At 43.7% G+C, this 16,869-nt stretch overlaps 1 protein-coding gene across 3 annotated transcripts in view; it reads right to left on the reverse strand.

The window, feature by feature from the left end:
- Positions 1-8,590, reverse strand: part of SPOCK3 (SPARC (osteonectin), cwcv and kazal like domains proteoglycan 3) — a 389,564-nt gene extending 380,974 nt beyond the window's left edge. For 2 of the 3 annotated variants that reach the window (XM_048847639.2, XM_048847637.2), the window contains exons 1-2: positions 8,437-8,589; positions 8,036-8,215 (exon numbers count right to left, since the gene is read on the reverse strand). In XM_048847639.2, coding sequence (XP_048703596.1) covers positions 8,036-8,215 — 180 coding nt within the window. In that variant the 5' untranslated portion in view covers positions 8,437-8,589. Of the gene's footprint in view, positions 1-8,035; positions 8,216-8,436 lie in introns of all 3 variants that reach the window. The other variant, XM_048847640.2, reaches the window with a different exon arrangement.
- Positions 8,591-16,869: the final 8,279 nt, after the last annotated feature.

Here is a 16,869-nt window from a genome sequence, read left to right on the forward strand (position 1 = left end):
CATTTAATTGTTTTATGTAACAAGTCTCAGGGTCCTGTTCATCTACTCTCCAAGCCTAGAAGATCAGATGGCATTTTTAACACTGATGCTTTCTTCCACTTCCAACTTGTTAGGAAACTTTAGCCAGTTTCTTCTACATGTAACCCTTCAGATAGGTGGGAGTTGGCAGCAACAAGGGCTGCGTTCAATAGCTAGGGGTTCCTCTTAATACATACAAGCCAGGATCAGCTCACGCTCCCACCCACTAATCTGGGAACATTAAATACCACTCCGGGCACCTCTATGAGGCAATACTCCCTCTCACAAGCACTGACTCTGTTTATAGCAAAGAAAGCTTTTAATAAAGAGGGAAAAGGAACCCAGCATTAATTTGGGAAAACACACATCAGGATTTGAAAGCCTATGACCCACTCATCACCAGGTATCCTAGAAATCAATTTGCCATGGGAAAAAATGTGGAATCTTTGTTTTTACAAAAATGTTAAAAACATAGAGTGGAACTCCAATTATCTGTTCTAATTGGGACCAGGGCCAGATCAGATAATCAAAAATTCAGATAATCAGAAGAAAGGGCAGGACTCAGCCGGTCATCTTAAATATATATCAGTAAAACATTGTGTTCAATTGATACAGGTTTGTTTGTTTTTTTAAATCAGAGAATGGGGTCGGGGTGTTAATCAATGAAAACTAGGATTTCTGCTCCTCACAAGATGTCAGGGGAGAGCTCATTCAGACCCTGCTTACATATAGGAACAATGGTTCATGAGCCAATCACTTCTGGACAGGATTATTGTAATGCATCTGGAGCTGAGTTGAAGGTGAAAGCATTTCCCAGTGAAAGAGGACAAGAGAGTAACTTCAGCGTTACAATGCTCCCACCTCACAGCTGACATTGGTGTAACAGTCTGAAATCTGATCTCATTCACTTCCATGTAATAGTTACATCAAAATACCGTAGATGTTCCAATCACAGCTTCCTAGTTACATTCATTTATTTGCTATAAACATATTTTCATCACAAAGGATCCAACACAAAAATCATTTTAGTACAATATAAGCATCTTGGAGGTAAAAGGCAATACTGCACGACAGAACAAACACCATATCCACCTAGAACTCCAGGTGGAACACTGTAATTAACATGCTTGCAACAAAAAAGTAGCATGTTTAATTATTAGAAGTGGATTGGAACTTGGCTTTAAATATTGTGTGAAAGTTATTACTCTTAGGGTACCTTTCCACTACTAACACACAACAGACCTGCAGCAGCAAGTCTAAGAGCCTGGATCAACTGACTCAGACTTTAGTACAGAGCTAAAATATAGCAATGTAAACATTCCCACTTGAGCTGCAGTTTGGTCTCAGAAATCTAGCAAAGGGGAAGGGTCTAAAGCCAATCTGCAGCCTAAGCACGAATGACTACATTGCTGTTTTTTGCCCCATACTGCAAATTGACCCCGAGTCAGTTGACCCAGGCTCTCAGACTTGCTGCCACCGGGCTTTTTTCCAAGTGTAGTCATACCCTTCAAGTTTCCTCTAACCACATCTTGGAGTTTGGGTTTAGTATTGATTCAACAAGAAGGACGACACACAAGATTCCATGGAGGTCACCTCTCTGATCAGTATTGTGTGTAATCATTCAATCATAGAATCTCAGGGTTGGAAGGGACCCCAGGAGGTCATCTAGTCCAACCCCCTGCTCAAAGCAGGACCAATCCCCAAATAAAATCATCCCAGCATGGGCTTTGTCAAGCCTGGCCTTAAGAATATCTAAGGAAGGAGATTCCACCACCTCCCTAGGTAACGCATCACCACCCACCTAGTGAAAAAGGATCTTTTTCCTAAGATCCAACCTAAACCTCCCCCACTGCAACTTGAGACCATTACTCCTTGTTCTGTCATCAGCTACCACGGAGAACAGTCTGGATCCATCCTCTTTGGAACCCCCTTTCAGGTAGCTGAAAGCAGCTATCAAATCCCCCCCTCATTCTTCTCTTCTGAAGACTAAACAATCCTAATTCCCTCAGCCCCTCCTCATAAGTCATGTGTTCCAGTCCCCTAATCATTTTTGTTGCCCTCCGCTGGATATTTTCCAAATTTTTCTACATCCTTCTTGTAGTGTGGGGCCCAAAACTGGACACAGTACTCCAGATGAGGCCTCACCAATGTCGAATAGAGGGGAACAATCACGTCCCTCCATCTGCTGGCAATGCCCCTTCTTATACAGCCCAAAATGCCGTTCGCCTTCTTGGCAACAAGGGCACACTGTTGACTCATATTCAGCTTCTTGTCCACTGTAACCCCTAGGTCCTTTTCTGTAGGACTGCTGCTGAGCCATTCGGTCCCTAGTCTGTAGCGGTGCATGGGATTCTTCTGTCCTAAGTGCAGGACTCTGTACTTGTCATTGTTGAACCTCATCAGATTTCTTTTGGCCCAATCCTCTAATTTGTCTAGGGCCCTCTGTATCCTATCCCTACCCTCCAGCGTATCTACCTCTCCTCCCAGTTTAGTGTCCATACTAACCTTACTCAGGTGGTGCAATTGTGAGCAGTCTCAAACTATAGATAATCTAGATGTGACAGCCAAAGCTAGTTAGGACTTTGTATCACTATATTCCAGAAACTAACAAATATAGAAGCTGCATAAAAATCTTCTACAGATGGTTGCACAGAGTAAAAGTTTTCAAAAAAGGTATATAAAATGACCAAGTAACCTTATGTCACAAAGTCAATGTGTGTCTTATTTTAGCATTGCTAATCAGAAGGGTCTTTGTAAATCACCCACGGGTCTCTCATAAAATGCAATTTATTGTAGATTATAAACCTGCTAAAACATTCAGAATGAAGTACTACTTTCCAATTAGTATCCTGTCCTTTAACTATGGTAAAAGCCTTTTCCCAATAATACAAAACAGCATCAGTAGGAAAGAATACTTCACATTGTTTATAACATCAATAATAGTTGATGTCTCTCCTCAGATACCCAAATTCTTCAGTTGATCATTATGGACTTTCAAAGGACATGTTGGCCATTATTTGTTAAATAAATGTATGCACTGAAGTGCTTGATCCCATCTAGAAAAATGGAAGGTGATGCTTCCAGAACTAACATACTTATTCAAGAAAAGAAAAGGAGTACTTGTGGCACCTTAGAGACTAACCAATTTATTTGAGCATGAGCTTTCGTGCACGAAAGCTCATGCTCAAATAAATTGGTTAGTCTCTAAGGTGCCACAAGTACTCCTTTTCTTTTCTTGAATACAGACTAACACGGCTGTTACTCTGATACTTAAAAAAATTTCATTCTCCTTTGTGTGTGACAATCACTCCTAGGCTCACAGCCAACCCGACTGGGTTCCCCAGTCAAGTGCACAAAGCAATAGATTTTCTTTTAGCTGTCAGTTCTAAAGGCATGGAACAACCAGCAGTAATCTTTTCCATGTTGTTTCTGGGTGGCATTGATATCACATCACTACTGTAGTCCCATATCAGGCCTACCTTCCCTTCATAGGCTCTGGCAAGCAAGCAGCAGTCCCTCAATCAGCTATTTGTCCCAGACAGGTTTCTCAGAGTAGAGCTGAAGTCTGCACTGCTCCCCCACCAGCACCAAACTGAGTGCTTCTGCATATAGTATCTATCTGAGCCAAATATTGAGCTCCCAGCTCTTTAGGAAGCAGTAAAGAGTCAGCAGCTAAGCCACAGATTGAATCCTATTGCAAACAGCATGGGTGGGGCGAGGCATTCGGCATTCTGAAGCAAGAGACGATCACTAGAAAACTTTAAAGAAGTCACAGAAAGAATAAAGTTTTCCCAGGTTTTGTTTCTGTTGGATATATTGTATTATGTATAGTAAGTGTTTAATATAAAAATCAGGTAGTAGGGTTTACAATGTTATAACAAGAGATTATGCTATTACCACTACCCAGTCAACTTGCACACTACTATTTTGAATTAGTGATAATCCACAGAGAAAGAAGAAAGCTGAATTTGAGAATTATTCATTCACCAGATTTCTGGTTATTCACCAGCCACTTCGCTCCAGTTCATCAGCACAAAGCATCATAAACCCAGCAGGATCTGGCCAAGAGAATATTCACCTCAAATTGGCATCTACTACACTCCCCCCATTCCCAGTCACCACTGTGCAGTATGTAGCTAAGTGAAAAGGTGGCATGGCTGAAGCACTTAGCAGGCAATTGAAAACTAGTATAGAGTACAATAGCCCTGAGAAGACTGCTTAATTCTGAGCACTGGGTCTGCAGCTAGGCAGCAGTGAGACTGAGGAAACATAACTGGAACCTTAGAGCACCTTTACCCCTCTTTCCTGCACAAGTTGCACTAAGTACAGTTCAGATACAGCCCTGTATCTGATCCATAGGATCTGTCACACTTCTGGCTCTCATGGGAATGAGTATACCTTGTGTATAAAAAAAGTGGGCTAAAGTATTTCTGAGAAGAAAAATAAAAAACACCTTTAACATTCTATCCTAAATTTTTGCACAAAACCAGTGACGTCCATGAGAGTTCTGCACATAGATCAATGCCAGTGTATAGTAGCCCCCAACATATACACAGCTTTCCAGCGTTCTACACGAGAGACCCGTCTCCTTATAAACCAGTTCCATAATTCTCTACAGATTTGTCACCAAGATCAAGGACTGCAGTGAAAAAAAGACACTCCAGGCAAAGAAAAATAATCAGTTACGTGTTTGTCTGAACAAAGCTGTAAAGATTCTTTAAGCCAATATTATTACTGAGTTAATGAATGATTGCATTGTTTAAACTTTCCCTAAAATGCTGACATTCTAGGAGACATTAAGTTAAGAAAATTTATGTTAGATCAGATTTAGTTAAAGATCATGTTTATGAACATTCTTTCATTGTGAAATAAAAAAAAAACTTAAGAAATTGAGCCAATGCGGCAGAAGTCAGTCATTACCTTCCATATTAATCAATCATTATTTCATAAAGTCTTTAATAGAATTTTTTTTTTTGGTGTGAAAAAAGTATCTCCCGCACACAACTGTTTTTTTTCTAGTTTCCTTCTGAATAGTGAAAAGAATTATGAATACAGGCCTCACAAAGCTGCACTTCCAATCTTAACTCCTTATACGTGTGTGTGTGTGTAAGTAAAGTATATGTATTTGTGCTGTTCTGTCCTAAGGCAGGAGGCAACATTTGCTTTTCTTAAAACTTTTTAAAGCACCAATGAAGTTCCTAACCCCAATTTCAAAGAGTTGTGTTACAAAAAGTCACATAAGTCATGTATAACTAGTAGGATGTGTTTATAACATTTCACCAATTCATTAAAATGTTTTACTCAGTTATCTAAGAATTGAAGGTAGTAGTTCAAGGCTACTTGAAATTGGTTCTGCCTTTTATTTTATTTTGGCAAACTGCTGGGCAAATGGATACATTCAGTTATTGATTTGCTCCCGTTATATTCTATGGATTTCTGCAAACCCACCAACAGTTTAAAGATAGTAATACTTCACTGCAAAAGACTTTCTACTATAACCACTTCCTAATAAGTTAGATTTCAATACAATAAGCAACCAACTCTTATTCTGTATGAGAAAGATTAAAATCCTCACAGAAATATCAACTTCATAAAACCGTGAGAATGTATATAAAAACAAAGAATAAACCAGCATACTTGTAAGGGTTGCCTAAAAGCAATCTGTATTCAGTGCTCACTCAGAATAGTTACTTTTAAAACCCTTGGGATACCTACCTGTCACAGAGTAAATTATCTGGCTAATATCCAGTATATGCCAATGGGCACCCAAGAGACAGACATTAGACAGCACTTAGCATCTCCAGCCTGTCTGGAAGACATCTTATGGAAGTGATATTGTCTATTATAAAATTTAACTTATGAGTTGTTTGGCATTGTTCACAACAGTACTTCATCCTATAATATTTACACAGCACTGCATGTTTCTGAAAAAATACTGAAGCACAACATCTTAATTTTTTTTAAACAAATATTAGTATTTAAGAGGTGTTTGACATAACTCACAATACAGGTTTTAATTGTGTAAAACATTGTAGAAGTGAATTTCCCATAAACATAGAATTGGCTCATTTTTTATTCATGCAACCTTAGTTCTCAAGTTCATATCTCACCTTAAAATATACATTAAGCTATAATGTTCAGAAGTGCATTGATATGGCTCCTTTTTAGAAAAAAATCATTTCCCCAGAATCACTAGAGCCAACTACAGAGATGTGTTATCGACAAACTGTAGGAGGCGAACCTTTTGAATATTGGAGTCTTAAGCCAATTCAATAAGGGATAAATAAAAATCCACTGAGCAGATAGGGTGACACAAAAGCTACAAGATGTAGGACTTTACAGTTCCTGGAATTGATTGATTGAAAAACAAACAAACAAAAACATATATACACCAGGGCATGGCAAAGATAATGGAGAGTGATCATTTAAGTTAACAAACAGTAATGGTATACAAAATAATAATAACCCATTAGCTTCCACTAAATTAAGTTGTCATGTTTGTTATGGCAACTACTGAAGTGATCCGAGACATCAGAACCACTATTTAACGCTCATATTTGGGCAAGAATTCGCTTTAATGTTCAGGTACCATTTCCATGGAGCTGAAATATCTTATGATATACAAGCCATTTATACCCTTACTTAGGTTCCATAGTAGTATATTTCATAAAAAGTATTTAGGAAAAGTAGCAGCTATCCATATAGTCTGTTATCCTACTAATACTTTCTCATTAGAACTTCTTGGTGTTGCAAAATGAATTTCAATATTGACACAAACTGTAAAGTACACACAGCATATTTTTAAGCCAAATTAGTATTTCTGCAGTAATTCATTTCAGGAGAGAGAGAGAGAGACAATCCATATTTCAATAGCAGTGGTGTTAACCTCATTTCAGGGGAAGAAACCACTAGACTCTAAACAGAAACTTACTGTCTTTCCGTTTTACACATGGAACAATTTGTCAAGAGTATCATGATTGCACTTGAACTGATTTGTGGAGCTGAACCCGATTTGTCTTCATTGCCTGCACTGGCAACTGCCTCTTCCTCTCTTTTCACTTTGCTCCTTTGATGCCTTGTGAATTTCATGTTTGGGCTACAGAGGTCACTGGAGGCCAAATGCTGGTACAGTGTTTCTATCTCCCATTCTAATGGGGAAAAAATAGCTAGCTAGGTGGGCTATGCCCTAGTAAAAACGTGACTGACTAGCTCTGGAATAGCTCACACCTGACATCCTAAACACTGGAAACGGAAGAGGGCAGTTTATTACAGGGCTCCTCTCAAATCAGGTGGAAAGAATGGCAGACATACCACAGCTAACGATGCAACAGCCAGATCCGACCGGGGGAGCCTCCTTTACTTGAGTGACCCTTTGCAAAAGACATAGTCCGAGTTAACCCTTGTATTGTCACCTCCAAGGAGGCCTGGGGCTTAAGAAAGGGGGGGCGTCGTCCTTTAAAAGTTAATAGATCAACAAAGATCAGCACTTATGATGCCAGTACTAACCCTGCGCAAGTAGCCCCTTCCTCTCCCCCCCCCCCCCCCCCCGGTTGAGCCGACATCCCCCCGCACCGCCAGCTCTAGCTTAAAGTTCTTTAAAGGCCTATGAGCGACCGGATCGATCCTTATTGCTCAGCAGCAGGAGCACATCAGGGATCGCCTAGCAGCAGCACCACCGTGGGAAGGCACATCTTCCCCTCGCTCGCTGTGTGTTTACACTCAGCGCACCGCCATGGTGCGGAAACATCATTCAAGAAAAGTTCAGCCCGCACCGCTGCGATGGCTGCGCAGAAGGGCCAATATTTTGCAATGCCATCAAAGCCAGCCTGCAGGGAAGAATTTAGCACAGCCTAGCTCCAGCCTTCCGGGGCCGGGCGGAGGGAACGTGCAAGGTCTGCCATAAAGACGCGAGAGGGTCTGAGAACTTATGCCCCTTCCGCCGCCCTCCCCCAGCTAGAAGGGCCGAACCCACCCGCGGGTGCACCCAGACGAGTAGGTGGGGAGGGGCTGAACTTACGTCTCGGAATTTGTTCCACTGTCCGACCTCCTTGTCATACTGGGAGACCGTCGTGAGCCATTGTTTATCATCCAGAAAATTGCCGGGGTCCGACCTGCCCCCGGCCGCCGCTGCTGCTGCTAGACCCTGGCTGTACCAAGCTGCTGCACACACGCACATGAAGGCTGCCACCTTCAGCATCTGTGCAAGAGGAGACACAAAGCGAGGGGGGTTCACAAACAAGAAGCCACACCACAGTGCCACACGGGAGCGCTCCCCGGGCAAAGGACGGGCGGGAGGAGGGCAGGTAGCGGGAGCCGGGGAGAGGCGCGGGAGGGATGTTCGCTCCCTCCCTCCGCAGGGCAGAGAGAGAAGGGGAGCTGAAGCCGGGGCGCGTGGAGCAATGGTGCCTAGCCCATCACCTTGCTGCAAGCCCCGCACCGGGCTCCCCGCTCCTACTGGAAATGCGGCTCGACGCTGCCAACTCCGGCTCTTTCTGGAGCTGCTGCACGCGCCGCCGTCGCGAGCCGTCCACTCAGCTCCCTGCGCGCGTTCCACCCCGCCCTCCCCCCCGGCCCTCCCCTTGCTCCGCGCACGGCTCCCGGCCAAGGCCCGCACAAGGCGGCGGGGCAAGCGGCCCCCGATGCAGGGGCGAGGAGCGCGCGGGTTCTACTGAGCCCCGCGGAAGCTGACGCTGCGGGGCGGGGGAATCAGCCCCTGGCTTTGACGAGGATCATTTCGCTAGCGCTTTGTTTGCCACAGAAAGGCTGAAACCAGAAGCCCAAGTGGTTTGAAAAACTTCGCCCCCAGGCCACAAAATGTACTAACGCCTCGTTCCTGGGGCTTGCTGTTTGCTTTCTACCCTCCCACCTTGGCAGAGCTTCTTGTGGGAAACTCTTGACAAGAAACTAAAGGCTGGTTTTTGCAACAGGTGTGTTTAATACGCCAGTAATCTCATTCAGTTTATTGGGGCTAATCACATGGGGAAAGCTAAGCATGCCTGTAAATGCTTGCAGGATTATTGCCTGGGAGCCAGATTTACAAAGGTACATTGGCGCTTAGGTAATTATTACCCAATTTGCTTAGAAGCTTTTATAAATCACAGGTGCCTATCTGCATCTTTAGGCATCTAAACGTGTATGTAAATCTGGTCCTAAAAACCCCCTTTTCAAAAGTGGCTTAGGCACCAAGGTATTTAGATGCCTAAAGATGTCAGTAGATCAGGTGCCTAGTGTGATTTTCCAAAGCACCTAACTCCCTTTAGGAAAATTGCACTAGGTATTTGTCTGCATCTTTAGTCAATAAGTCTGTCTTTTAGGAGCCTAAATCTCATTAAAAGTCAATCTCACGCCTAAATACATAAATCACTTTTTAAAATGTTGCCCTAAGAGCCTAGTGAAATTCATAGGAACTGCCATACTGGATCACTCAGTCCAGTATACTGTTCCCAACAATTGCCAGCACCAGATGCTCAGGAAGAAGGTGAAAGGAACCACACATTAGGCAGATGTGGGATAATCTTATCACCCACCCCCTATGAAAGTTACAGCTTAGCTTGTAATATGACAGATATTATGGACACATGGACTATCTTTGAGAATACTGTATCAACTTTATAAACATTACAGGTATCGTATGGGCTAGGGTTCATACTTCAGCTCCACAGCAGGTGATGCGGGGAGGGGGGAATTATAGGAGTTTACTGCAGGAAGGGAGGTGGGGGTTAATGTAGCTAGTCTGAAAAAGCCTTACCCACTTGGGGGGAAATTGGACATCCTGGTTTGAACTGTTTACAGTAGACTAACAAACAAAGAGCTGAGAACTGTATAAAGTGACCACCCTGGGGGAAAGGAAGTACTAAGTCACTCCACCTCAGTCCAGGAATTGACATGACACTGTCACCAAGCAGAACAGAACCTGTGAGAGGGGTTTAGAAGTATTCATTCCTATGAGGAAAGGAGTATTTGTGGCACCTTAGAGACTAACCAATTTATTTGAGCATGAGCTTTCGTGAAGTGAGCTGTAGCTCACGAAAGCTCATGCTCAAATAAATTGGTTAGTCTCTAAGGTGCCACAAGTACTCCTTTTCTTTTTGCGAATACAGACTAACACGGCTGTTACTCTGATTCCTATGAGGGTCTCTGTGTGGAAGACGGATGATAGCTTGGCAAACTTGGATCAGCGTGTAAGATGTTTATTGTTTTTAAGATATATTTTCTCTGTAATGCCTGTATTCTGAGTAAACAATGCTTTGTTTATGAAGGTTGACTGGTCACTGGTTAACATGTCATTGTCCCCTGAGAGAATTGTAAGTGCTGGATTAAACTCAGACCAGTTGCAATAATCACAGTGAATTGCAGCCTAAATCCTCAAACTAATGGAAGAGTGTCACAGGATTCTGCCCAAGAAAGGTGACACGTAGTGGCCTGAAAGCTAAGTAGGATGCTCTCAAGGAGCTTTCAAAAGGGTCAGAGGTGCAGTTGCCTTTGCCTGACACACATAACACTTAAATCCTGAAGCATGGGATTTTATATCCCTTCCTAAAGGATTTGTTACCACTAATTAATTATAACTCTGGCTATATTTGCTATCCAAATAAGAACCTAGAGCCTCTTTGAATGTTGCTAAATTCTGATTTTAATGACCTCTGATGGTAAAAAGTTCCAAAGTTTAATTGTATTTTGTGTGAAAAAGTATTTCCTTTTACTAGTTTGAATTTGCCACTTTTCCATTTCCATTTGGTATGTCCCCTTGTTCTTGCATGATAGGGAGAACAGGAGTTCCTAGTCTACATTCTCTATACCAGTTATTATTGTGTGTACTTTTATCAGGTCCCCTCTTATTCAACTCCTTTCTCACATGAACAAACGTCTTCTTTTCAATCTCTCATCAAATTAGAGTTTTGCCACCCCACAAATCATTCTTTTTTGCCCTCCTTTATTAGGGGGATGGCAAAACTCTAATTTGATGAGAGACTGAAAAGAAGAGGTTTGTTTATCTGAGAAAGGAGTTGAATAAGAGGGCAGTAGAGCCCAAGTCATGTACTAGGGTGCCTTTGTGCCGGGCACTGTACAAAAACACAACAAAAAGACTAAATTATTTTTTCCATTAGACTTTATTTTTGTTTTAAATTTAGTACTGCAGTAGTTCCTAGGAACCCTAATAATTGATCAGGGCCCCATTGTGCGAGGCACTGTGAAAATATAACAAAAAGATGCCCCCAAAGAGCTTACAATTCTCGGCCCCAATTCTGCAAACACTTACACACGTGCTTAACTTTACTGGAAGTAGAGCTTCTTTAAACCCCCTCGAATTCTACAATTTCTCATGTGAGATGTGTGACTAGTACTGTACTCTATTCCAGATGACAGTGAACCAGTGATCTATATAAGGGCATTATAATACTTTCTGGATTATTCTCCAGTCTGTTCCTTAACATTTGTTTTCTTTTTTTCCCCACCCCAGTTGCACACTGAACAAAAGTCTTCATTGAACTGTCCAAATGGTTGGTCCTTTCTCTGAACTAATTCAAATAAATTAGAACCTAGGAAGGTACATCAATTGTTTTTCTCCTCCAATGTGCATTATTGAATTCATCTGCCATTGTGTTGCCCATTGACCTAGCTTGGTTAGTTCCTCAGAATTTCCTCACGCTCTTCTCTGGACTTGACTAACCTACATCATTTTGTGTTACCAGCAAAGTTTGTCACCTCATTGCTCATGTCCTTTTCCAGATTACTACTAAAACCATTAAACAACACTGTTTCTAGTGAAGCTCTGAGACTGTTAACCTTTCTTCCATGATGAAAACTGACCTATTTTTAGGATTCTGATTCAAAACTCAACCTAAAACCCCCAAAAGATTCTCCAGCTTTTCAGGCAAAACAGCAAATTTTTGGTCTGATGGAAAAGGTAGATGGAAGTGGGGCAACAGATGGGGTGGTTGTTTCTACTGAGTTTCACATTCAGTTTGGTTTTGAAGCTAAAACAAAATTAACAGATACAAAACCTATGAAAACCTAACTTAAGCAGAGTGAACAGACCCCATGAACTAAAGTTTCACATAGCTCTGCACATTATCCCTTTCAGGTCCTAATCCTGAACCACTGAAGTCAATGGGAGTTTAGTCACTGATTTCAGCAGGCATGGGATCAGGCCGTAATAGATCATTGGGTATGACTACACTACAAAATTAGATCAATTTTATAGACGTTGATTTTTAGAAATTGATTTTATACAGTCGATTGCACATGTCCACACTAAGCACATTAAGTCAGCGGAGTGCATCCTCACTACCATGGCTAGCATCAACTTACGGAGCGGTGCACTATGGGTAGCTATCCCCCAGTTCCTGCAATCTCTGCCGCCCACTGGAATACTCGGTTAAGCTCCCAGTGCCTGATGGGGCAAAAACATTGTCACGGGTGCTTTTGGGTACATGTCATCAGTCACCCCTCCCTCCGTGAAAGCAATGGCAGACAATCGTTTTGTGCCTTTTTTCTGTGCAGACAACCTACCATGGCAAGCATGGAGCCCACTCAGCTCAGCTCACCATCACCACTGCTGTTGTGTCCTGGGTGCTGCTGTCAGAAGACGATGCAGTACGACTGCTAGCTACCATCATCCACTGCTTCCGCTGCAACTCTGCTCTCCTACTCTTGTAAATGAGCTCAGTCTCAATAACAAATTTCTCCATGTTGTCGTCATCCACCACTTCAGCTGCAACTCTGCTCTCCTGGTGCCATGAATCCACCTCGCAGGTCCTCTTGTCATTCTGTATAATGGTCTATTCTCATGGCATCCATCGGCATCCAGTGCAACTCTGCTCTCCTGCAGATGCCATACCATGGCATGCATGGAGCCTGCTCAGCTCACCGCTGGTGTTGTGAGCATTGTAAACACCTCGCGCATTATCCTAGAGTATATGCAGAACTGGGCTAAGAGACGTCAGCACAAGGACAATTTTGATGAAGACATGGACACAGACATTTCTGAAAGCACAGGCTGTGGCAATTGGGACATCATGGTGGCAGTGGGGCTGGTTGATACAGTGGAACGCCCGATTCTGGGTCCGGCAAACAAGCACAGACTGGTGGGACCACATAGTGTTGCAGGTATGGGATGATTCACAGTGGCTGCTAAACTTTTGCATGCATAAAGCCACTTTCCTGGAACTCTGAGTTGCTTTTCCCTGCCCTGAAGTGCAGGAATACCAAGATGAGAGCTGCCCTGACAGTTGAGAAGCAAGTGGCGATAGCCCTGTGGAAGCTTGCTACGCCTGACTGCTACCGGTCAGTCGGGAATCAATTTGGAGCGGTCAAATCTACTGTGGGGGTTGCTGCGATCCAAGTAGCCAATGCAATCATTGACATTCTGTTATCAAGGGTAGTGACTTTGGGAAATGTGCAGGTCATAGTGGATGGCTTTGCTGCAGTGGGTTTCCCTAACTGTGGTGGGGCGATAGACAGAATGCATATCCCTATCTTGGCACTGGACCACCTTGCTAACCAGTACATAAACCGCAAGGGGTACTTCTCAATGGTGCTGCAAGCACTGGTGGATCACAAGGGACGTTTCACAGACATCAACGTGGGATAGCCAGGAAAGGTGCATGATGCTCGCATCTTTAGGAACTCTGGACTGTTCGAGCAGCTGCAAGAAGGGATTTACTTCCCAGACTAGAAAATTACCGTTGGGGATGTTGAAATGCCAATAGTTATCCTTGGGGACCCAGCCTACCCCTTGCTCCCATGGCTCATGAAGCCAAACACAGGCAGCCTGAACAGTAGTTAAGGAGCAGTTCAACTATAGGCTGAGCAAGAGCAGAATGGTGGCAGAATGTGCCTTTGGACGTTTAAAAGCTCACTGGTGCTGTTTGCTGACTAGGTCAGACCTCAGCACAACCAACATTCCCATTGTTATTGCTGCTTGCTGTGTGCTCCATAATACCTGACCGAGTAAGGGGGAAGATGTTTATGGCAGGGTGGAAGGTTGAGGCAAATCGCCTGGCATCAGATTTTGAGCAGCCAGACCCCAAGGTGATTAGAAGAGCACAGCAAGGCATGCTGCGCATCAGAGAGTCTTTAAAAACCAGTTTCATGACTGGCGAGGCTTCAGTGTGACAGTTGTGTATATTTCTCCTTGATGCAAACCCTCCCTCTTTGTTGATTTTAATTCCCTGTAAGCCAATCACCCTCCTCCCTTCGAAATAAAGTAACTATTGTTTTGAAACCATGCATTCTTTCTTTATTTATTAAAAAAAAGGGAGATAACTGACAAGGTAGCCCAGGTGGAGTGGGCTGGGGGAGGAAGGAAGGACAAGGACAAGGCCACATTGCTTATTGTGGCACACTACAAATCAAACTGTTTGAATGACAGCCTTCTGTTGCTTGGGCCATCCTCTGGAGTGGAGTGGCTGGGTGCCCAGAGCGTCCCCCACACATGTTCTTGGGCATCTGGGTGAGGAGGATATGGAACTTGGGGGAGGAGGACAGGTGATAGTACAATGGATGCAGCGGGGGTCTGTGCTCTTGCTGGCTTTCCTGCAGCAGCACCAGACACTTCGTTTGCTCCCCCATTAACCTTAGCACTGCCTCCTGCCTCTGCTCTTCGTGCTCCTGCCTCTGCTCTTCACGTTCACTTAATGCTTTCCTAGCCTCTAACACTGAATGCCTCCATGCATTCAGCTGTGCCCTATCAGTGCAGGAGGACTGCATGAGCTCGGAAAACATATCACTAGTACTTTTTTTTCTCCACCTTCTAATCTGCGATAACCTCAGGGATGGAGACGATAGGGGGAGCCTAGAAACATTTTTACCTGGGGGGAGATAAAAAGGGAGAGTAAAATTTAAGATACATTTCTGAGAACAAAAGGGAGACTCTTTTACAGTGAATCAAGCAATTCACACCAGACAGCACATGTGCTTTAGGTACAAGGTCCCATTTTGCCTTTTATATTGAGCGTCTGCCAGTACTGTGACCTCACACACAACTGGGCAACAGAATTCGGTTTCCATGCAGCCATGGTAAGGCAAAGGGTACCCGGGGTTGGCTTCTTACGCATAACGTGGGAATGGTTTCAAACTGCAGCGCCATCCTTTCCCATAGCAAGCAATGGGTTGGGTTTCACATTTAAAAGGAGGGGCTGTGGTTTTTGGGTGGATGTGCAGCACACACCTCCCTGCACCCCACCGCGTAGCTATTCTCCGGGATGATCCCTTTTAGCCAAGTGCAAACAGTCCAGTATGAACGGGGTCCTTTTACTGTTCCCTTACAAAAATTCCCCTACAAAAATTTCAGCCAGGTGACCATGAATGATATCACTCTCCTGAGGCTAACACAGAAAGGTATAGACCGAATGTTGCTTGAATGCGACCAAAACCCAGGGCCATTCGCTGCCATGCTTTGTGCTGCAATGATTCCAGAATACTTTCAGAGTACCTCCATGAGAGCTTCATGGAGATGTCCCTGGTGGATTCCCACTCCATCCCCAGACATGCGAACAGACTTTTCCAGTAGCTGTACTGGCTGCAAATGCATCCCAATTCTTCAGGGCAAAACAAACATTAAACACTATTGCTTTTAAACCCTGTACTGTAGTTACAAATGTGCACTCACCAGAGGTACCTTCTCCAGCTTCAGGGTTGTGGATCCCGCCTTCGGAGGGTATTGGGTCCAGGGTGATGAAAAGGTCTTGGCTGCCGGGGAGAACGGATTCACCGCCTGCCTGCTGTGCATTCTCCTCCTCAACCACAAAATCCTTCTCCCTGTTGCGTGAGATTCCCCCCTTGCAGGTGTCCATGGACAGTGGTGGGGTAGTGGTAGGGTCCCCTCCTAGAATGGCATACAGCTGATCATAGAAGCGGCATGTATGGGTCTCTGACCCAGAGAGACCATTTGCCTCCTTTATCTGTTGGTATGCTTGCCTCAGCTTCTTAACTTTCACGTGGCACTGCTGTGTCCCCCTGTTGTAGCCTCTCTCCAACATGCCCTGTGAGATTTTGGCAAATATATTTGCATTTCTTCTTTTTGATCAGAGTTCGGCCTGCACAGATGCTTCTCCCCATACAGCAATCAGATCCAATGTCTCCCTTTCGGTTCATGCTGGAGCTCGTTTGCGATTCTGGGACTGCATGGTCACCTGTGCTGCTGAGCTTGCCACGCTGACCAAACAGGAAATGAAAATCAAAAGTTCCCAGGGCTTTTCCTGTGTACCTGGGTAGTGCATCGGAGTTCAAAGTGCTGTCCAGAGCGGTCACAATGGAGCACTTTGGGATAGCTCCCGGAGACCAATACCGTCGATTTGCATCCGCACTACCCCAAATTCAACCCAGCAAGTTTGATTTTAGCACTATTCCCCTTGCCGGGGAGGAGTACAGAAGTCGATTTTAAGAGCCCTTTAAGTCCATAGAACAGGGTTGGTTGTGTGGACGCATTCATTTTAAAATCGACCTAACGTGGCTAAATTCAACCTAATCCCATAGTGTAGACCAGGCCTGATTGGTACCTATGTGCCTAATCCTGAAAAGACTTTCTAATACTTTAGTAACCCCATTGCAAACTTACAACTTAGGGGATGGAAAGACTTTATACATAGGCTAAAGAAGTGTATAAGTGTTTTCAGACTCATACCTTGTCTGGTCTTATTTTTATATGGGCCAAAGTTTATTTTAACAACTTTAGTTTTACTGTTTTCAGCAAACCTTTTGGCAAAGAAGAAAATCTAAATACGCCAAACTCCTTTTTAAAACAAATTCATCTACTTAGTTTATGTATTTTTAAAATATGTCACTCCCAGGCTTTGTAGTTTTACCTTTCAATCAAGATCACTTCTTTTGTTTTTAATAAAGCTATAC

Source organism: Caretta caretta, chromosome 4 (genome assembly GCF_965140235.1).
Source record: "Caretta caretta isolate rCarCar2 chromosome 4, rCarCar1.hap1, whole genome shotgun sequence".
NCBI classification, from domain to species: domain Eukaryota; kingdom Metazoa; phylum Chordata; order Testudines; family Cheloniidae; genus Caretta; species Caretta caretta.